Below are 22,409 nucleotides of genomic sequence, written 5' to 3' on the forward strand. Positions count from 1 at the left end.
CTTTCATACTACACCATAAACGCTAACTCCTGCACTCATTACCAATCACAAAGCCATGACACACTGCTTTGACAGTCAAGTGATGCAGACGGACTTTCCAGACAAATCCTGCATATCTTTGGGACAGCCCTGGAATGCACAACACCAGTGAAATTTCCTTAACAATCGTCAGTGTCCAGCAGTCTAAAGCTCCGTAGCGTTTTAATGTCAGCAAAAGCAATCAGCTTCCTGCAATGGGCTGATGCTGTAAATAAACTCCATCTTACCTTGTGCCTGCATTTAAGAACTACCCCATAGGCTCCTGTGAAGAGAAAAAAGACAGCAAATCAGTGTTAGAGAGCAGCTTGGCTGGCACTCACAAAAACCTACAGGTGTCTAAACCCACATTAATGATATTAATAAACATTCAAATACTACAGGCTTTATGGATTTCAGTAGATTAAACACAAGTTTTGATGGTGTAATTTACTTATAGCCTTAATCCATGAATAAAAACTTGTCATCTGTGTATGTTATGTATGGTAGTAGTCATGATGGAATGACTACCAGGCTGTGAGTTAAACAATATCAGGATTTTGCATCTGGAATAGCTCTCACTGCTCACTCTCATCCATCTCTCACAGCGGATGACCACAGCGGCATGTTCTGACATGCTCTCTCTCTCCTCGTTTCTTTCTGCATTCATCTCTCTTTGCTAACACACACTATTGGTAAATGGAGGGAATTCTGCACTGTGCTTCTTTTTCCACAGAACAGGCATCCAGTAAAGCTCATGGCAACATCGTAGTATGTAGTGCTGACGAAGATGGAGGACAACCCCAGGGCAACAGCAAAGAACCTGAAGGAGCCGAAGAACCTGAAAAATCCCTTAAAACTTGCCAAAGCCTCTGTTTGTGTGTCCACTATGAGAAAGCACTAAACAAGAATGGTTCTCATGGAAGGACAGCATGGTGGAAACCACGGATTTCCGAAAAGTCCCACTGGGACGCTCCCCAGTGCTGTTGGGACAGTGTTCTGTAGATGCATGGGAAAAAACGTTAGCCGATTTGGAAGAAATATGTGCTGTTGTGTTTGGATTAAAAAAAAAAAGTGATAATGTGTACTGTACATCAACACCACAGTCTTGTCCCACCTGTGATGCATGGTGGAGGGAGTTCTGCTGCCTGAGCGTTAGACAGCTATCTAGCACTGATGAAACAACAAAATTCAGAATTTCAGCAGAGATGTTGGGTGATGCAACAAGAACCACTGAATGACCTGAAGCAGTTTTTGAAGGAAGACCGATCTAAAATACTGTGCAAGTTTGATTAACTATTGAAGGAAAGTGGTCACTGTGGCTAAAATAATACGTTTCAACCAGTCACTAAATACACACAAGAGTTCATACTATTTTTTTCAATCTAAAAAAAATAACTTACCCAGTACTAAACAACATGTTCAGTATTAAACAACATTATCTGTATTGACAAATAAAATAGTTTTATCTAATATTGTGAATATCAGACCACATCTACATCAGTAATGCAAGTACTTATGTAATTCCAAAACATTCACAGATTACATAGCATTCAACAATTGTTTTTCTAGCAACTCCATGTAGAGAATACAAGGCTCGTTTGATTGTTTCAGAAGCACTGCTCTAATTAAGGATTGGAACACTGAGCGGGCAGAGAGAGAGAGTGATGTAGAGGGACAGAGAGAGAGAGAGAGAAAGACTGATGTAGAGGGACAGAGAGAGAGAGACTGATGTAGAGGGACAGAGAGCGAGACTGATGTAGAGGGACAGAGAGAGAGAGAGACTGATGTAGAGGGACAGAGAGAGCGAGACTGATGTAGAGGGACAGAGAGAGAGAGAGACTGATGTAGAGGGACAGAGAGAGCGAGACTGATGTAGAGGGACAGAGAGAGAGAGAGACTGATGTAGAGGGACAGAGAGAGAGAGAGACTGATGTAGAGGGACAGAGAGAGAGAGAGAGACTGATGTAGAGGGACAGAGAGAGAGAGAGAGAGACTGATGTAAAGGGACAGAGAGAGAGACTGATGTAGAGGGACAGAGAGAGCGAGACTGATGTAGAGGGACAGAGAGAGCGAGACTGATGTAGAGGGACAGAGAGAGAGAGAGACTGATGTAGAGGGACAGAGAGAGAGAGAGAGACTGATGTAGAGGGACAGAGAGAGAGAGAGAGACTGATGTAAAGGGACAGAGAGAGAGACTGATGTAGAGGGACAGAGAGAGCGAGACTGATGTAGAGGGAGAGAGAGAGAGAGAGAGAGAGAAAGAGAGGGAGAGCATTAGTAACACCAACACACACAACCACATGATCAGCCATAAGAAACTAGGGGAGGTGCTCGCGGGCATTGGGCGCTTGCAGGCAGTGGAGGGCTCTGGGTTTGTGCATTGGAGCAGACCCAGGGGGCACTCTTGGAGAAGGCCTGAGGTAACCTGGATGAGCATGGAGAGTCATGCCTCATCACAGGGCCAGCCTGAACGCACCTTGCCTTGCTTCGCCCTCAGCGCAGAAACACAACCATGCACATGTGTACACACGGTGGCAAGGCAAAGGAAAGGCAAAGACTCCCACTCCTTTCTCTCATACAAAATATTCCCTTTTCATGGAAATTTCTATTATTCTACAATGGCTTAAAAAAAAGTCTAAAGAGCATATTTTTACTGCCTCTTTCCATGAGGTAGTAAAAGATATTTAAGACAATCTTCATATACTTAGCCATTTAATTATTCAAAGATTCATATGAGTATTAAAGAAACAGTTGTGATGATACACCATTAGTGGCAGTCATTAGTAAATAGCTACCAAAGACTTTAGTTACCAAAAGACTTTAAAAGCAGGCAATGCTCTGCTGAGCCATGTGTTAATGACATTTGGCAGTGAACGCAAACAAGAAGATGCCCGCATTCGTCAGACTGAAAGAATGTTCACTTGTATCACACTCACCCTCTCCTACAATCCCAAGGACCTCAAATTTATTCATCAGATCACTGACGAGACGAAGCTTCATGAAGTCAAAAGGCAGGGCTGGGGGTTGGGGGGCGTGTCCACGACAAGGAGGGGAGGGGGTGGAGAGAGGAGGTCAGGAGATGCAGCACCGATCCGCCCTTGAATGAGTCTCTGGAGTTAGAAAGCTGTCGCCCACTGGACACGGTATTGGTCCCATGTTCCTAACACACAATTGTGGATCTGCACACAAGTGTACATGCACACTCACGCATATACATGCATACACACACACACACACACACAAACACTCACACATTCACCTGTAGATAGAAAAGTAAAAAGACTAGTTAGGTGGAAGAGAGATGTAGCTCTGTCTGCACGTAACAGCAATGTCATTCCCAACAGCAAGTCCAGATACTGCGACAGTGTCTTGATAGCCAGATGGCGTTAGCATTGTTTGTTTTATATTTTTGGATTTAGTACTGGGCCAGATTTCAAAAACCATCCGAGGTCATGAGGGGACAAGCAAAGATGTGTGTGTGTGTGTGTGTATGTGTGAAGCTGACCTTAAAACTATGATCTGTGACTGGGGGGGTACTACTGATCTTTTGCAGGAACAACTGTTGGTACATGCATGGGTTTCATAACTTGCTGTGAGATGGCTGTTTAGATTTGAAGGAGAAGATCAGGTATGTAACCACATTAATCAAGAGGTTTGGATGATGAAGTCTAATGCACTTGGCCATATGACACACTGCCTCGGTCTTTGGCAGGCACATGCAAATGCTGCTGTAAATGCTTAACTGGTAGGAATCTGAGCATCAGAACATACACAGTGTGAGTCACCATAGAGCCTTCAAGGAATTTTATCATTCCTAGAAGGCAAATTGCCATATTTTATTGGCTATCTCCGTTTAGCTAGAACATACCTCAATGTCAGGACAAACCCACACAGGTTGGGTAGAAATATTTTTCATCTTGAACAGAAAACAAATGAAAGCTTTATGCAATGCAGACAGTAAAGAAACAGGCTCCATTAACTGCTCCATTTTAAGACAGCGTTTGCTATGCATTTAGTAAAGCCAGAAGACAGATAAGGTAACGTTACAGAATCTTAGCCTGATTTTCGCCACCTCGGGCGCGCGGCTTGCAACGCTTTGTCTAATATTGATCGCACTTGACACATCACGGCTCTTGTTGTCTTACTGGTTTGATTATAACTGATGCACTTATTGGCAGAATGGTGAGGCCACCGACACCACTCACGTTTCCGAAGGCTCGTGAAGATGATGTCATGTACACCAAAAGCTACATTTTTAATGCACATACATAGGGGCGCACAACTGCGTTGTGTGTGTGCGTGCGTGCGTGTGTGTGTCAGAGAGAGAGCGAGAGAGAGAGAGAGAGAGAACGCGCGCTTAAACGATTCGTGGGTGGATCAAAGTTCCATCGTTATATTAAGTGTGACATCCACAAATCCTCCCCTTTCTATCCGCACCAGTGAGTGTCTTGAGGATACTGATGCGCGCGGAAGCTTGTTGCACGGTATCACGAAATGACCATTTGCTCACACCATCTTCACGCGCTGTCAGCAAGGACTACAACATTATACAGTACACACGCACGCAGTCTGACACAAGTGAATGAGGCATCGTGACATATTACATAACCTTTCTTGTAAATGTAGCCTAAAAGACACCACGGAGGACATTATAACTAAAATTAAATGACCCGTGTCTGTGTGTGGGCAGGTAAACCTAGAGATGTATATGTTCTTCATAGAGACGACCAGCTGATCTATACCTATGAACAACCACGAATTGTGCGAAAAATGGGTAGGTGCACCGATAACATATGTACCCCGACCCACCCCCCTAAAAAATGCCGGATAAAACTCACTCAGGTCCTCGACGACGGTGCGCAAACTCCGCACTCATAGCCACGAAGGGATGTTTTCATTTTTACCTGCAATGGTAACCCATCATTACAGCTGCAATACTATCCACCTCCATTCTATTCCATTGACAACCTACCAAAGCAATTTCCAGAGCGGTGCCGTCCTGAGTGACGTACTGTAGACCAATCAAAACGCCATGCGAGTGTCGGCCTCTGCGAAGAGCCTTTTGTGTCCAATCATGGCAGAAGAGCAGCAAGAATCGCCCAAAGGGGCAGGACTTCAGAGCGGTCGGGTTGAGCATTTTGTCCACTCTGTAAAACCGATTGGGTTCTGTAAAAATGGTTGAGGGATGTTTCCGCGTGAAGTGATCATTTTATTAGGCGAAGGTTTCAAATCCAATAAATAGGACATTTGTTGACGATTTTGATAACCCACCACCTTTTAACCTACTATTCTACTAAAAATTGATTGATTTTTAAAACTTGATTTGACATTGTAAAGAAGTGTAGATTTGATTTTCTCCCTAATTATCAGCGTGACGTGTTAATTGAATGGGGTCTGAAATTCGGAATTTCGAGATTAAATTGCCTTTTCAAATATCTAAAATTTTGCCGATTTTCTGAAGTTCAAATTGTTTTAAACATGTACCTTGAAAACATCTAAATTTGAAGAATAACATTTATGCGAGAGCTGTGTTAAAGTAAAATAGCCTATACTCACTGCAGCCTTAAACCTAGTCATAAAATATGTCCGACTTTTAAACATCCGATAAAGTAGTTTTCATTATTTAGCTATTTGTGAAAATCATCCGTTAATACAGTGAATGCCGAATCGGGGAGCGAAAGAAGGTTTCTAGTGACGCCTAGTGATAATTTTTCGTCATGATTGGAAGAGGTTCCAGGTGAGTAACTGCAGTGTACTATAGAAGCACCGTGCACTTTCACAGCTGCTGAAGGACATCTGTCCGAAATGTTGTTTCTCTGGAAACCTTACTTCATCTTACTACAACCTTACTACAATCTCGCTCTTCACTATAATAGAATATTAATATAATATAATACCATCAGAATATAATATAATATAATATAATATAATATAATATAATATAATATAATATAATATAATATAAGCAGTATAATAGAATATTCATATACTTATTGCAAAAAATATTACAGAATATTACAGAAAAGGTTAAAATATGTAAGTGAAAATATTAAATATTCACATACTGAAAAACCAAGGGTTCAAAAAGGAATCTGACAAAACAAAGCCTTTCCCGTGTAAAATATGCCTGTTAATAGATTGTTTTCTAACCACTTGTCGACGTGACGTAAGCAAACTCATTGTTCCAGTTAACCGTTTTGGCTACGGCTAAATTAATTTCAGGGCAATGAATTTCGATTATACTGTACTCTTCGTTTAGACGTCAGTTATAAATAAGCAGAATTTATAATTAAGAGTTTATAATTAAGACTTATATTTAACAGAGTTTATTATAATTAACAGAGTTTAAAATTTTATAAAATAGTCATTGTTTACATCCTAAACACAAATACATTGTAAGAATTATGACGGTAGTTAAAACTGTTGGATTCCTGGTGGATTTTCAATTAGGTCATTCAAACGCCTAGTTCAAATGCAATTTACGGTCAGCCTGCTTTGAACTACACGGACCCCCATGCGCCGTGGCCTAGTTGCACCGCACCGGCGGATATAGACGGCAATAGCTACTTAAGGCTGGACATGCGCGGAGGTGCACGAAAAATGGCGGCCTAGTTCCAATGGAAATCAGAGAACCCCATTGTAATTTCCCAGTTTAAACGGTACGTAAGATAAATGCCAATTGTGTTTTGTGAACATTTAGAAATTGGTTTCATTGTAAAACCTTTCTGCGTGCGTCTCAGACTAAGTCGGGAGCAGAAATATGAAGCTTAAGTATTTTGGGGGATTTCAGCATGTTTTCGTATGGCTGTTACTCGCAGAACTATGCACTCTCTCTAGCGTACACACTCAGCCTATGTTTGGTAAACTATTATAGCCCGAAAGGCTAAATAACGAATGTGACAGTGAAGGTAAATAAATATAGAAATATTGATCTACAAAATGCGTATGTTTTGTTTGTAATCGCTTAACTTAAAGACACTTAGTGGGTTTATTTAAGTGTATTTGGAACGCTGACAATGTTTTTAGTAAATTGTCATCCTATTACAGGGGCATAAATATCAAAATATTACGTGCTCTCAGTTTTTTATTTAAAATGATTAAAATCTGTCCGTAAGATAAACATTCCCTTTCTCCTACATTGTCTGCTTTACGGGAATTTAATACAATTTTCCGCTGATCAAAATAAGTAATGATGCTTCCCTCGCATCAGCTTATTCGTATATAGTATCACGAGTGCGATTTAAAGCGTTTATTTAGATGATCGTTATGTGTGGTGGTGGAAGGTTCTGCCTGTTCTAGCATACACACCTTTTCTAGGTTAGGCGTGTTTAAAGAAGGGGCAAAAAAGTAATGACTGGGGAAAAAACAGCACTAAAAACGTGTTTTACTTTCAAATAAACTGTAGGTATTCTACATACACTTAGAAATGTTAAATACAATAATACAAAAATATTGCTAGTAAGTTTACATAGTAAGATAGTAAGTTTAGGTTTTATTGATAAAAAAAAACAAAAACACCCCATCCAAGTACTGTGGTAAAAAAAAAAAGTTTCAAATGTTCATCCATTATCTACTTGTTCTGTAACTATATCATATGCTATGTGCTATTAATAGTTTTGAGTCAATTGCATATGGCTGGTCCATTATGGAATATTGAGTTTGCTGTAGGCATTCCCCTCCAGCTAGCACACTGTGTAAGAGAGGCAGGGGAAGGGGTAGCTGAGCATGTCTGGTGGGGCCCTGAATGGATCATCAGAAAATGAGGTGTTGGAAAGCTCTCCATGTCTGCTATAGACGTGCCCGGCCAAACGGCATTTTATGGCAGTTTGGAATCTTTATGACAGTTGACTGAATGGGAATTGCTGTCTAACACAGCAAAAGAGACAGCTGGAGCCCGTGCCCGCGTGTGTGCGCGTGCGTGTGTGTGTGTGTGTGTGTGTGTGTGTGTGTGTGTGTGTGTGTGTGTGTGTGTGTGTGTGTGTGTGTGTGTGTGTGTGCGCGCGCGCACACATGGGTGCGTGTTGTAAGGAACTGAGACTACAGACGGTGAGAGCTTTGGAATGGGTGTTTTGGTGAGAGGTTCAGGAGACTTCATCTGTTTCTGTGGTACAAGGACTGATTAGAGATCTGTGTTTGTGTTCTTTTCCTCCTCCGGGTCACCTGGCTTGGCCTTGCTGCTGCAAGAATGTAAGAAATTTATATGATTATGAAGTCCTTGAAAATGCTTAGGTTGAATGCTTTTTAGAACAGCGTTTCTGCCTGGCAAAGTTTGCTGTTATCTTGCATGAACACTGTGTTTTCAAAGAAGATGGTTTTAGCTTTTTTTGGTTAATTGAAGATTCTTTGGGACTTAAAGTATCAAAAAATTGCTTTTTGTTTCTTTTATTTGGGTGGGGGTGTTAGGGTTTGGCTGTTTTAGCCAGAATTTATTTACTTTTAGATTACATTTATAGTGTTTAGCAGACATTTGCTCTCCAGAGCAATTTAAAAAGGTGCTTTGTTGTATATAGTGCTCTGTTAACTCAATTAAAGGTATCTGTATTGCAGTATATATGCCAATACATATCAAATAGTGAATGAATAAATATTAGTAAAAGAAATCATTAACGATAAATGATTGGTTTTGAACAGAAGTCTTGCTTCTCCTGATTCTGCATATAGTGCAGCTACCTGATGTGAGTAGAAGTGATGTTGCGGTGTTGCTCCACATCGTATTTGCTGCTTGATCTATAGGAGAAAGAAAAGGAGAAAAACACAAAGGGAACTACAGTTACATGTGGCATCACGTCATTGTCACTGTTCCAAGCTGTTCACCAAACTGTCTGTGCATCTGCCATTTGTCAGGTTTGTTGTCTGGAATATCAGGAAAAAACTCTGTCTGTCCACAGTGCACCATGCAAGTTCCACTGTGGTGCTTGGGATAATTTACAGAGGAAAGCTGTTGTTTTGACGGGCCAGAGGTGCCCCTAATGTTGCCATCTTTATCAGTATCACATTCTGTGCATTACATTTTTTTTTTTTTTTACCCTTCAAACGAGTACTTTGTTTCACCTGTTTTCCTTCAGAATCAAGGATGTGCAGTTCTACATTCAGGATCTCTGTTTTTCTTCTTTTGTTCACGCGCACGGAGCCGTGCACGGATGGCCCCATCTCCAGCCTAGATCGTGCGGCGTTTCTATTCCAAACCAGCAGCTCTGAGCTGTCGCACTCCTACATGCGTGTCAGATAAGAAAGTAGCAGTGCTCCTCTCAGGGACTGATCTGCGGACTGACCCGGCTCCGGCCAAGATTTATTCATTTATTTCATTTCTTTGGCATGGCCTGGGTGCAACTGGTCACCAGCCAGTGAAAGTCGGGGGCTGGATGGCCAGTGGGAGCAGTAAGCCGGATGGTCAAAGTGGGGGGCTGATGGAGGTGGGGGTTGCCTGTTGGGAGTTGGGCTTTGATCCTGTGAGTCTGCACTCTTTGGGAACTCCACTGACTTATTACTGTCAGGCTTCAGAAAACCAGAGAAAACGGCTGCGCTTTGATTTCAGTACAGGTATGCATGATTTAGGGGCTCTCTTGCATCTACTGGCGACGTGAACGGCTTTCAAGGGCAGGGAAGCGGCAGGGGGATAATCCAGGCCTTCCTGGGTCATCATGCTAATGGAATGATGTGAACTGAAGCTCTCTTAGATGGAACATGCATTACTCGCAGAGGATTAAGCTATACAGAGACATTAGATAAATAAAGCAGACACACATTACACAGCAAGAATATAATAAGTTGGCTGGTAGGTTTTTGGATGTGTTTTCACTGTATTTTCAGTGTTGATCAATTGGTTGGTTGATCATCTCTTTTATGATTAATGGTTTTTGTATCTAAATCTATTCTACATTAATGTTACATGTTTTGGAAATAATAGTTTGTAATCTAATTTAATTTATAATAATTAACAACCTGTACTGTAACTGTTCAGTCTCTAAGTTCCACTCTCCACTCTCACTGTTAGCTCCGGGCCATTCCATTGTCCCATTGACTGGGGGGCTTCATGTCAACATGGGCAGAACACCTCAGAAAGGTAACCACAACGGTTCCAGCTGGACTTCTTTATTTCTTTCTTATTTATTTAAGATGCATTTTTCTGTCAACTCTTTAAATGACGTTTGGGTAGTTGTCTGTTTTGATATTTGAATTTGAATAAGCATTTTCTTTTTATAGAACAAAAAAACAGCAAAAAGGAGAAAGCAAGGAGTAGCACTGATGTAGCAGCCCCCCCGCAGACAGTTTACAATGGTACAGCCCATCCTTTGTTTAACCAAATGCAAGTGTGGTGGTTCAGCATCCTAATGTATGACCTAATGTTTATCAAGAACATGCTTCCCTCCCACTCATGTTTCCCAGAGCCATTCAGCTGGGAGTCTTACTTAAAGGAGACCTCCTCCATGCCAGCGTCCCCAAGCTGTTTCAGACAAGTATGCGGTGTTCATTCCAGCAGAAATACTAATTGAAAAACACAAGTCAGATGAGTACCTAAGCAGGGAAGTGTTTATGACTGCTAAGCATCTCCGATGTATGTTTTTAGGTGTTCAGGTATTGGTTCAGTTAGTAATATATTGGCAGAGCTAGACCTGGTCCAAAGGCAAAGCAAGTGAATGAGATTTTAATGACGGGGAACACACACACACAAAATAGCCATTTATCATCAAACTTTTCTCAAACAAAGATATAGATTATTGATCTGCTACCAGTCATTAAACAGTATATATATATATATATATATATATATATATATATATATATATATATATATATATATATATATGTGTGTGTGTATGTGTATGTATATCTGACAATGAGTCTTTATAACATTTTTCATACTCTAGCATCAAATGGCTGTTTTAATACTATAATTTAATTCTATAGTGGTGATTCTGCATTCTGTACAGTTGCATGTTAAGACTGGGCTAACCCTGTGAAAAGGTACTCATGGGTCTTTTCCCTCTTTAGTCTAGAGTCCCTCCCACTAACGATTTTATAGTGGGTATGAAAGTTGAGGCTCATGACCCACGGAACTCCCCGTCTGTGTGCATCGCCACGGTGATGGGCCTGATGGGAGTGCGTCTGCGCCTGCGCCTGGATGGCAGCGACAACACCAACGACTTCTGGCGACTGGTCGACTCATCCGACATTCAGCCTGTGGGCACCTGTGAGAGGGGTGGGGACATGCTGCAGCCACCTCTGGGTGAGTCGCACAAGCCAAAGGTGTCTCCATGTCAGTGTCTCTGTCTCCGGGTGTCTCCCTGCCCAGGTGTCTTTGTCTATGGGTGTCTCCCCAGCAGTTAGCCCTCCCTTGAGAGAACAGGGGTGCATGGTTCTACTACATACCAGCCACTTTATTAGGAACACCCATCTTGTATCCACACTCACTGACCACTGCTGGGGCGGTTTTGTGAATGTACAGTTATAGACTGCATGCACTGTTTACCAGCCACCCGCTTCCCCGTTCATCACTTGTCAATTTCTGACCTTAGAACCACTGTTGACTGTACCACACCCACATAATATCTGTTCGTAACGGAGAATTAAGGCTAATGTGGTTGTGGTGTGGTAGTGAGATGGTGGTGAGATGATTCCGATATGGTAGTGGTATTGGTGTGGGGTGGGTGTGGTAGTGGTGTAGGGTGGTAATGGATTGGTACTGGGGTGGGATGGTAGTGGAGTGGTACTGGGGAGGCATGGTGTTGAGTCCAGGAGTCGTGGCCTGTTTGATGTGATTGTCAGTAGCTGTACCGATGCTTTATGAGTAAGAACATGGACGTACATCTGGAGGAAGACGTCTCTCCTGTTTCCTTGTGAGTTATCACAGGAATTTTCTCTATAAAACAAATGAATACCGAGATGTGCAGAGGTGTATATTCTACTGTAAATACCTGGTATCAATGCATAAAGGTGGGGCTATCCTGTATCTTTTAAGACTTTCAGTCTGTCCTGTAGTTCTATCAAGTCAAGAACCTAGTGTATTAGTTTCCTTAATAATCCTTTAATAGCAAATATTCTCCATTGACAGAGATGTAGTAGGTGGAAATCTGCGTAACACACTTGCATTATAAAGGCATTATAATCATGGAACAGGCACCTCGTTAGGGACGTGTGTTTGCCCTACAGGATGTAATATGGCTGCATGTTGCTTTGCCGCTACAAAACCATGTGCAGTGCCAAGCACGAGGCCTGATGACACCAACCACATAACCACCATGGACACCAATCACATGGCCACCAATAACAATGATAACTTTCTTGCCCCACAAACTAAAATAAGTGGAACTTCTGCATTTTACACAAAATTGGAATCTGTTTTTTGAATCTGGCTTTTAAACGTGTACATTTTACACTAATTGTATATTTATTATTAATAAATAAGTCAAGTCTGCATTACAGTTACAGTGTGTCCAAATGTGCAATATATAATTTTTGCCTTTATTGGCCTCTGGGACAGTCTGAGTGTGTCCAGGTCCCTCTACAGGGTCCTCTCTTAGATACTCTTCAGTGTTCAGCAGTAGTCTGCCAAAACAGAACAGATGCACTTTCCTTGGTACCACTGTTTCATACATATACATAATGACACATGAGTGTATTGGAAAAAAAACTATGGGTAATGGAGAAATTCTGAAATTCAGTGTGTGAACATGCATAATAAACAGCTCTTTTTTTGCGGGAATCAAAATTACTGTTGATCAGTGTAACCTTCATGTTTAACATGTTTACAGTTAACATGAGACAACACTATGGGTTTAAGTAAATACAAGTGTGTGTGTGTGTATATATAACACACATACACACACACACAGCGGGTGAAATAAATATTGAACATGTCACCAATTTTCTAAGTAAATATATTTCTAAAAGGTGCTATTGACATGAAATTTTCACCAGATGTCGGTAACAACCCATCCAATCCACACATGCAAAGAAATCAAACCATAGATGTCCATAAATTATGTGTTTATGTTTAATTAGAAAACTGGTCTATATTTTCAATATAGATTGATGTGCACTGTTGTGGTATAGACATGCACACTAGTTAATCAGCTCATACAGATGGAGCCTGGTTGGAAAATTATCAATATTACTAAATGCAACTCATCCTATATTTCTAATCATGCACTAGGTATTTGGGATTTAGACATGACCTAAGTGAAATTATCTATCAGTGAGACATGCCATAATGTTAGTGTAGAGTTATGCATTACCTCCTGATTTTTTTTTCTCTCTCTCTCTCTCCTTACTCTGATCCCCCCCCGCTGCTCCAGGGTTCAGGATGAACGCCTCGTCTTGGCCCCTGTTTCTACTGCGGACGCTGAGTGGAGCTGAGGTGGCTCCAGCCTCGGCCTTTAAAAAGGTAACGCAGGACCGGCTGGAACCCTCCACATTTTGAGCCTAAGGAACCACCTTTGGCCTCATGAACCGTGCTTAAAATGTCCGTTCATTTTAAATCCCCATTACCGCTCCGAGATGACAGGCTTGCGTGTGGTTCAGTGTTCTCTACATCTTCTATTTCAAGTTAGGCTGCTTAAAGTCAGGCCATCCATGGAGTGCAATGATTGTAGTTGTGGATATTCATTTTAATGTCATTGAGTTATATCCTCTTACATGAAATTATTGGGTTTTTTTTCTTAACCGTTTTCTGCTTTGTTCCTCTTCTGGCTTCTGCTAGGAGCCACCCAAACCCCCACTGAACTATTTTAAACCTGGTATGAAGCTGGAAGCTGTGGATAAAAAGAACCCCTACCTCATCTGCCCCGCTACCATCGGAGACATGCGAGGAGACAAGATCTTTGTCACGTTCGACGGCTGGCGAGGTGCTTTTGACTACTGGTGCAAGTACGACTCCAGAGACATCTTCCCCGTGGGGTGGTGCCAGCTAACCAACCACAGCTTACAACCGCCCGGCAGCAGCTGTGAGTACCTTTTATTGCCACTAGATGGCACCATAGCTTTTGTTGTTGTTTCACGGGGCCAGCATATTGTATTACAGAAATTATATTTCAGAACCACACAGCCACTGCAAAGGTTAGGAATACACCTGAATTCATGTTGTTTCACTCATTTGATAATTACTAAGCCATTGTTGTCCGTTGTCTAAGCCATTCAAAAGCTTGTTAATGGTAATTTGAAATAAGTATGTGCAAAAATATTATACACAAAATTATTTCATCAACCTCTTACTAATAATGTGGAGTTTTGCCCTATTAATTAATTTAGAATTTAATTACAGATGAATTTTCTCTCTATCTATTTGTTCATCTTTGTCTGTCTGTCCACATCCTTGCACTTAAACAGTAGGTCACTTTCTGTTAATCATCTTTTGTAAGAACATTTAAAATAGCAGGTGTTCACTGAGGTACCGTTTGTAATGAAAATGCCTCTGCAGCAGAGACAAGAAGCATGATTAGACTTGATTAGCTTTGATAATCCTATATTTTTTTGGTTATTAAACTATTTTGTGTGTGTGTGTGTGTGTGTGTGTGTGTGTGTGTGTGTGTGTGTGTGTGTGTTATTTTTTAACAGATTCTTTTTTAACATGTCTTCAATATAGGCTTTTTGAATTGATCAGCTCAGTCTATTTTTACACAGCGTTAACATGACCCTTAATAAATATGATATTGTAATCTTGTAATGTATTTTCGCATACAAAAATGATTGTTACAGATGGTTAGATTTTGGGTAGCTGTAGATTTGTGATTCAGCTCATCCCCTCAGTGCGACAGATGAATGGCCCAATCGAAGCACGTACCTCGACTCTAAATCTCTTTAATGACGTGCACTTATCAGGGTACTCTGAGCGTGGCTTCACCTGTGTTTGTCTCCCAGCGGGGTGCAGATCCTGAGTGGGCTGCTTTATCACAGCCACTGGGCCCTGAGTGCAGCCTCCGCTCCAGCAAGTCCTCTGGCCCTGCCTAGCTTATGGACGTGAGGTGATTGGCTGGGTGCAGGGTGTTGGACAGCAGCGGTCGTATGCCTCGCCTGTCGTTTGTGCCTCTGCTGGGCGGAGGAAGTTCTACCATGTCCCTGCGTGTTTTTTGAGGGCTTACCAGAAGTGATGGTTTAGCTCTGATAGGCTGTCTGTGCTGCTGTTCAGATGGGGTCTGTATTATGGCGTAATTCCTCCTGTCACGTTTACAGTGTTTAGTGGACAGTCTTTTTTTGATTATCTCACTGAAGTTTGATATCTTAATGTAGCAGGATATTGAGTGAATATTGCAGGAAAGGCCACTGGTATTCTTTTAATTGGACTTTTAGTAGTTTAATTGTATTAGTAGTGACAGTATATTTGCAATTTTGGTTATTACAGATTATTACTTCATCTTGTACAGACAAAGTAATTGCTGGTGTAAGATGTGCCCCTGTACTGACCTGATCAGTTTCTTGCATTCTTTTATGGAATTTGCTGGAATCAGATCAGGCCTAGGAATCACTGTCTTGTTGGCTTACACCTGGAGTGCTGTGGAGATATATCCGTACAGCTCTCTGGCTTGTGCTGCAGAGAGGCTTTGTGTTACAACCCCCCATCCCCCATCGTCACGGCGACACGGCGGCTGTGGACACCCCTCCATGTCTGGCTTTATCAGTTTTGTTTTGTGCAGAAAGGTTCAGTTTATGTTAAGTGTCCATCAGGCTGCAAGTGGGAGAGAGATTTTATTTGGACCTGTACATGCTACGAGCTTTTGACTTGGTTCAGATTAGATCATTTCACCCTCAAAAACATTTTTGTGATCAGTTGGTGTAATTTTTATTTATTTTTTTGCTAGTTTTTTTGTTTTGTTTTGTTTTGGTACCGTTAACATTCAAACAATTTAGTGCACTCACTTGAGTAATCAAAATGGTTTTCTTTGGGTTTTGGACTGTCATCTGAATGTCTGTGGCAGTCATTTGAGCTGCATCTCTTTTTTTTCTTGGCTGGACACCGGAGGTTTGAGAAAACCCAGCTAAGTTAGTGATGTGTGATTTATGCTTGTCAGTCCTTTTATTGACAGGTTTAAGAGATCTCTCATAGATCATAGATCTCATAGAGGAAAATAAAACATTTTATTAGTAGAGATTCTGGTATTACATTAAAGATTAAATTAATTATTACCACATTGTATTAAATAGGTCGTGTTCATTTAAACCTTGACACAATTTTGGTTTCAAATGCTACATTCTTATAGAGTTGTCATCATATACTGTTACTTGTAAATAATTAAATCATGTTAGGAGTATGTGAAGAAGAAAAAATCTAGACTAAATTATTTAATTTTGGACATAAAAGTACACATTAAAATAAAAGGCTGACCTGACTCACAAAGACAAAATGAAGTCAACACAGTTCAAGGTGGCACTGAAACAGTGATGTGTTTTTAGTGGGTGATCATTCACCACAATGACTTGAAAATCACCATTAGGCATGTTATTGTGAGTCATGTATTGAAAATATCCTTAATTAACATACTGTTTGAATATTTTATTACAGAACAAAATTAATTACATTGGCGAATAAAGGGGAACATTACTGTTTAAAAAAAATACACAAAATAACACTACAAAGTAATAAGTAACTTCACTCAGCATGGGTGTTGATAATCCCAAAATATACATAGAATAAGGATGCAGACGAGTTTCCAGTGTGTTCCTCAGTGCTCCGAGAGCCTTGCCCGTGCTGTAGGACTAGGTGGCTGTGGTCTTGGACACTGGTGAGTGCCTTTAGTCACTTGTTTTCTGTCATTTGTTGACTTTGTATTGTTGACTGAATAGATGATCATTAACAAGTAAAATCTTTGTAATGAGCCTAGCAGAATGTGTTTGTGTGTGGGAGAGTAGAGAGACTGACAGAGAAGGATATCTTAATTTTTTTTAATGGTTTATCCTCAGGCAGTAAGAGTGTGTGTGTGTGTGTGTGTGTGTGTGTGTGTGTGTGTGTGTGTGTGTGTGTGTGTGTGTGTGTGTGTGTGTGTGTGTGTGTGTGTGTGAGCGAGCGAGCGTGAACTAAGGAACAATAGAGGGCACAAAACAAAGCACCCATGAAGACATGGTCCTTAATGAGCACATATTTAGTTCCTCTGTATATGTAGTAAATTCTTCCTGCTTATTGTAAAGTGTTGGATCAAGCACTTTTTTTTGCCCCTGCTGGTCTCTGATTTCATTTTAATATTTGTTTTTAATGCTAACAAAAGTCTTCCTCTCTTTATCGATACTTTTTTTTCTGATTTCCTTTTCGCTGCTGTCCACTGCATTGATGAATGTGTGAATCTCTGTAGAAACAAGTGTGTATGTTTATAGCATGTATATAGATTTCATCCCTTGTTGCTTGTGTTGATAGAAGGTGTCATTTGTTTTAAGAGAATATTGTAATTGCAAGTAAAGGGATCAGTGAATTGTAGTTTTTGCTTTATGAATATACTGCCAGAGTTTTTGCTTTAGCAGTTTACATTTTGTCTTGCACTGGTCAGCGTCCATCTTTCCTCAGTAAACATCAGGAGGGAGTTTGCTACCATGGCATGTTTTACCATTAGGATATTTTATAATAGCGTACGAAAAAATATATGAACTGATTGATTCGTGGGGGCGTTCCACTGTAAATCTTCCTCGAATTATCCTACATATGCCTTCGAATTAGTTAGCTGCGAGCAGCTTCTCTTTTGTTCACCTCAGCCCAATCACTGGATATCTGTGCTGTTTTTACAGCGTTTCTGCCAGTGGTTATTTGTGCAATATATGCAACCACCTCTGCTCCAGATTTCACACCTACACTGCGAACAATAGAATAGTCTCCCTTCATAAGCGGCAGTCGTCGCTACAGTTGGACTTTACGCTCCAGAGGGGAAATGGGTAAGGCGAAGTCATTAATTCAAGTTGAGTTTGTGTTCGCCTTTGGTTCTTCCATGCCAGCAGCGGTCTAATAGAAAGAAATATGAATACGATCCTTGTCAGATATGGCAAACGCGGTACTTCTTTGTTGGCTTGGGCAGATTATTAAATAAGACTTTCGGTCGGTGTTCCCCCGCAGACCTGTGCCGTATTTAGCCAGAGTTTCCTGCTTACTTAAAGCTGTCTGTCAGCCGGTTCTCCGGGGACGTCTGAATGGGCTTGGGTTACGGCGGGTCCCCCCTTCCACGGGCGTCTGAACGCGCTAATGCGGCCAACAGGAGGCTGCGTGGCCCTCGGCGGCCCCGCCTGAATCGGGGTGCCCTGATCCGTTTTAACCTTTTTACCCCCCACCCCCACCTCACCTCTGAAAGCTTGGGTGGAGCTTCGAAAGGCAGAAGACTGATGGGTGCTGTCAATACTAGCCTCTGATAACATGCACCCTTCTCCCCCCGCATGCATCCCCCGCCAGCCGCCTCCTCCTCCTCTCCTCCCCGCCTCCATGCTAATTACTTATCGCCCATTCACTGCGCGCTCCGGCTCGCGCTTCGCCGGCTAAGGCTTTGTTACGCGCTGCTGTTGATACCGGAGAATCATAACGGATCGTGAAACGGGGCTTTTTTTTTTTAAAGTCAGATAAGGTTTTAGCATTGTCTCCAAATTGACAACATCGACAGGACGAGATATCGACAAAAGACACATGCGGTTATTTCTGCGCGAGACGCGGATATTCGAAAGTTGTCGCGCGGTGAGGCGTTTCGGGTGAGTTATTTCACGAGCAGCCCGTTCTGTGGCTTTTGTCTCGCGCCTGCTCGTATCGGAAAAGTGGTCTCGTGGTTGTGAATAGAGGAAGGACGAACGCAGCTTTGTTCCACTGGCTGTTGCATTTATTAAAAACGTGGTGGGCGAATTTAACAGAGGAGTTGGTAGAACTATTTTTAATAGCATTGTTTCTTATTTTATTTAGTTTGCGTCGCTCTTTGTGAAATATTTGAAAAATAAATTAGTGTTGGATTTTGCAGACCTGTTAAAAAGATAACGAATAAGTATAAGATAGTAGGTTTCTGTCTCGTGATCTTAGTTTAATTTTTTTTTTAATAAAATAAAACTTTGGAATTCATTTTTCTTTTTTCTTTGTTTGTTTGTTTTTAGCTTTTATGAATCTAATATCGGTGTCAGTTCTGCAGTTTGCTTCCAACTGTTAATTTTATTTAACTATCAGAGCAGCAGTTTTATTCTATATTCAGCTTTTACTCAGTTTTGGTCTTTTATTTAGTGTTATTTAAGGAGCTATTGAGACATTCAGTATCCTATTACAATGGTTCATTTAATCACCCCAAGTCTGGGGCATTTTCTTGCTAAACACACACACACACACACACACACACACACACACATACATGTGGTTCTAGTTCTCACTAGGCAGCATGGGTAATACGTGTGCAAGATAGAGTGGATACATGGTGGGAGGGATGGAGCTATGAGCCCAGCTGTGGTCCAGTTCCTCCCACACACCCCAATGCCACACAGTCCCAGAACCAGTCCGGGCCCTGCTCTGGGCCAGTGATGCCTCTGCACCTCCACCTTTTCTGGCCCTCTCCTGAAGGCAGGAGGTCACCGGGTGCTTCACTGGCATGGAGAGCTCTGATCAGCTCCACATGCTTCTGTAATTAACAGATGATTAATGGAACAGAAATCCGATCTCCTTTCAGACTCACTCCACCGGGACGTGGGTGGAGCTGAGGAGTCGGATTTTATTTGTGTACTGAAATCATTTTTCTAATACGTCAGATTTACTCTGTGGAGAGATTTTTAAAAACGTGTTTATGTAACTGTAGTCTTGGTTCAGTTTCCATATAGTAAGAGTTTATGACAATCCACTGAGGATGATTCGGCACTGTACAGCCTTAAACTCTCAACATGATTCTGATTTTTAAATACATTTTTCTTGGAAGGCCTGTTTTTACCGATGTGATGTAGCTGGAGAGGAATACGGTGTGAGCTCTGGACTTCCATGTGTCATGTGTGAAGTCAGGCACTTTAGTGAAACGCTCTTCTATTCTTTAGTGAAACGCTCTTCTTTTCTTCCAGTCTCTTGGCCCTACTCTCGTCTCCCCAGAGAGCTACCAGGGGAGACAGCTGTGCCTCTGACCCTGTGTGTGGGTGTGCATGTCTGAAAATGTGTACGTCTGTGTGTGAACGTGTGTGCATTTATTCTGTGAACTTGTTTGTTTGCCTCTGTGTGTGTGTGTGTGTGTGTGTGTGTGTGTGTGCGTGTCTATGGCTCTGTGAGCATGCGCGTAGGTCAGTGTGTGTGAACATGTATGTATGGCTGTGTTAGCATGCGTGTATATATATCTGTGTGTGTGTAGCTGTATGATTATGTGGTTATGGTTCTGTGCATGTGTGTATAGCTGCGTAAGAGAGTTTGTATGTCTGTGTGAATGACTCTTTGAGCACAAGTGAATATGTATGTGAGAGTATGTGTGCGTGTGTGTGTATGTTTTTGTGACCATGTGTGTGTGCATGTTTTTTGTGTGTGTGTGTGTATGGCTGTGTGAGGGAGCATGTGTGTGGCTGTGTGAATGACTCTTTGAGCGCGAGTGTATATGTGTGTGAGTCTGTGTGTGTGTGTGTGTGTGTGTGTGTGTGTGTGTGTGTGTGTGTGTGTGTGTGTGTGTGTGTGTGTGTGTGTGAGCATGCTTGAGAACATGTGTAGGTCTTTGTGATTGTGTGTATGTCTTTGCATGTCTATGTGGCTCTGTGTCTTTGCATGTCTATGTGGCTCTGTGAGTGAATGTATGTGTGTACGGTTCTGTAAGTGTGTGTGTGTGTGTGTCTATTTGAGTCTGTATGTAAACATGTGTATGGTTCTCTGAGCAAGTGTGTCTCTGGTTGTGTTACTGTGAGTAGTTGAGTATGGTTCTGTAAATGCGTGTGTCTCTTTGAGTGTGTGTCTGTGAGTGTGTTTGTGTCTCTGTGAGCATGTGTGTTTGTGCGTGCGTGTGCCCTGGGAACAATCCCAGATGTATTTAGGAAAGCTGGCTGGTGCTGCCACCCTTTCAGCCTGTCTGAAATATGAGCACTTTATCTGATCCCATTGTGATGTGCAGTACGGAGCCAATGAGTGAGAGAGAGAGAGAGAGAGAGAGAGAGAGAGAGAGAGTAAGTAGTATGGGGAGTGAGGGAGGTCTGTGAGAGAGAGGAGTAGAGGAGAGTAGTATGGGGAGTGAGGGAGGTCTGTGAGAGAGGAGTAGAGGAGAGTAGTATGGGGAGTGAGGGAGGTCTGTGAGAGAGAGGAGTAGAGGAGAGTAGTATGGGGAGTGAGGGAGGTCTGTGAGAGAGAGGAGTAGAGGAGAGTGGTATGGGGAGTGAGGGAGGTCTGTGAGAGAGAGGAGTAGAGGAAAGTGGTATGGGGAGTGAGGGAGGTCTGTGAGAGAGAGGAGTAGAGGAAAGTGGTATGGGGAGTGAGGGAGGTCTGTGAGAGAGAGGAGTAGAGGAGAGTAGTATGGGGAGTGAGGGAGGTCTGTGAGAGAGGAGTAGAGGAGAGTAGTATGGGGAGTGAGGGAGGTCTGTGAGAGAGAGGAGTAGAGGAGAGTAGTATGGGGAGTGAGGGAGGTCTGAGAGAGGAGTAGAGGAGAGTAGTATGGGGAGTGAGGGAGGTCTGTGAGAGAGAGGAGTAGAGGAAAGTGGTATGGGGAGTGAGGGAGGTCTGTGAGAGAGAGGAGTAGAGGAGAGTAGTATGGGGAGTGAGGGAGGTCTGTGAGAGAGAGGAGTAGAGGAAAGTGGTATGGGGAGTGAGGGAGGTCTGTGAGAGAGAGGAGTAGAGGAGAGTAGTATGGGGAGTGAGGGAGGTCTGTGAGAGAGTGGAGTAGAGGAGAGTAGTATGGGGAGTGAGGGAGGTCTGTGAGAGAGGAGTAGAGGAGAGTAGTATGGGGAGTGAGGGAGGTCTGTGTGAGAGAGGAGTAGAGGAAAGTGGTATGGGGAGTGAGGGAGGTCTGTGAGAGAGAGGAGTAGAGGAAAGTGGTATGGGGAGTGAGGGAGGTCTGTGAGAGAGAGGAGTAGAGGAGAGTAGTATGGGGAGTGAGGGAGGTCTGTGAGAGGAGTAGAGGAGAGTAGTATGGGGAGTGAGGGAGGTCTGTGAGAGGAGTAGAGGAGAGTAGTATGGGGAGTGAGGGAGGTCTGTGAGAGGAGTAGAGGAGAGTAGTATGGGGAGTGAGGGAGGTCTGTGAGAGGAGTAGAGGAGAGTAGTATGGGGAGTGAGGGAGGTCTGTGAGAGAGGAGTAGAGGAGAGTAGTATGGGGAGTGAGGGAGGTCTGTGAGAGAGAGGAGTAGAGGAAAGTGGTATGGGGAGTGAGGGAGGTCTGTGAGAGAGAGGAGTAGAGGAAAGTGGTATGGGGAGTGAGGGAGGTCTGTGAGAGAGAGGAGTAGAGGAGAGTAGTATGGGGAGTGAGGGAGGTCTGTGAGAGAGTGGAGTAGAGGAGAGTAGTATGGGGAGTGAGGGA

At 42.5% G+C, this 22,409-nt stretch overlaps 2 protein-coding genes across 10 annotated transcripts in view; one reads left to right on the top strand and one right to left on the bottom strand.

The window, feature by feature from the left end:
• cdkl5 (cyclin dependent kinase like 5) overlaps positions 1 to 4,998 on the bottom strand; it is a 40,589-nt gene extending 35,591 nt beyond the window's left edge. For all 8 annotated transcript variants that reach the window (XM_081706150.1, XM_081706155.1, XM_081706152.1 and 5 more), the window contains exons 1-3: positions 4,857 to 4,998; positions 2,955 to 3,277; positions 267 to 301 (exon numbers count right to left, since the gene is read on the bottom strand). In XM_081706150.1, the coding sequence (XP_081562276.1) occupies positions 267 to 301; positions 2,955 to 3,018 (99 nt within the window). In that variant the 5' untranslated portion in view covers positions 3,019 to 3,277; positions 4,857 to 4,998. The remainder of the gene's footprint in view (positions 1 to 266; positions 302 to 2,954; positions 3,278 to 4,856) is intronic.
• Positions 4,999 to 6,602: 1,604 nt separating this feature from the next.
• The window catches only part of scml2 (Scm polycomb group protein like 2), a 32,578-nt gene continuing 16,771 nt past the window's right edge, over positions 6,603 to 22,409 (top strand). For both annotated transcript variants that reach the window (XM_081706439.1, XM_035520732.2), the window contains exons 1-7: positions 6,603 to 6,677; positions 10,013 to 10,081; positions 10,222 to 10,296; positions 10,405 to 10,475; positions 11,011 to 11,245; positions 13,314 to 13,402; positions 13,718 to 13,961. In XM_081706439.1, coding sequence (XP_081562565.1) covers positions 10,060 to 10,081; positions 10,222 to 10,296; positions 10,405 to 10,475; positions 11,011 to 11,245; positions 13,314 to 13,402; positions 13,718 to 13,961 — 736 coding nt within the window. In that variant the 5' untranslated portion in view covers positions 6,603 to 6,677; positions 10,013 to 10,059. The remainder of the gene's footprint in view (positions 6,678 to 10,012; positions 10,082 to 10,221; positions 10,297 to 10,404; positions 10,476 to 11,010; positions 11,246 to 13,313; positions 13,403 to 13,717; positions 13,962 to 22,409) is intronic.

This window comes from Electrophorus electricus, chromosome 23 (assembly GCF_041902795.1).
Source record: "Electrophorus electricus isolate QZ-2024a chromosome 23, ASM4190279v1, whole genome shotgun sequence".
Taxonomy (NCBI): domain Eukaryota; kingdom Metazoa; phylum Chordata; class Actinopteri; order Gymnotiformes; family Gymnotidae; genus Electrophorus; species Electrophorus electricus.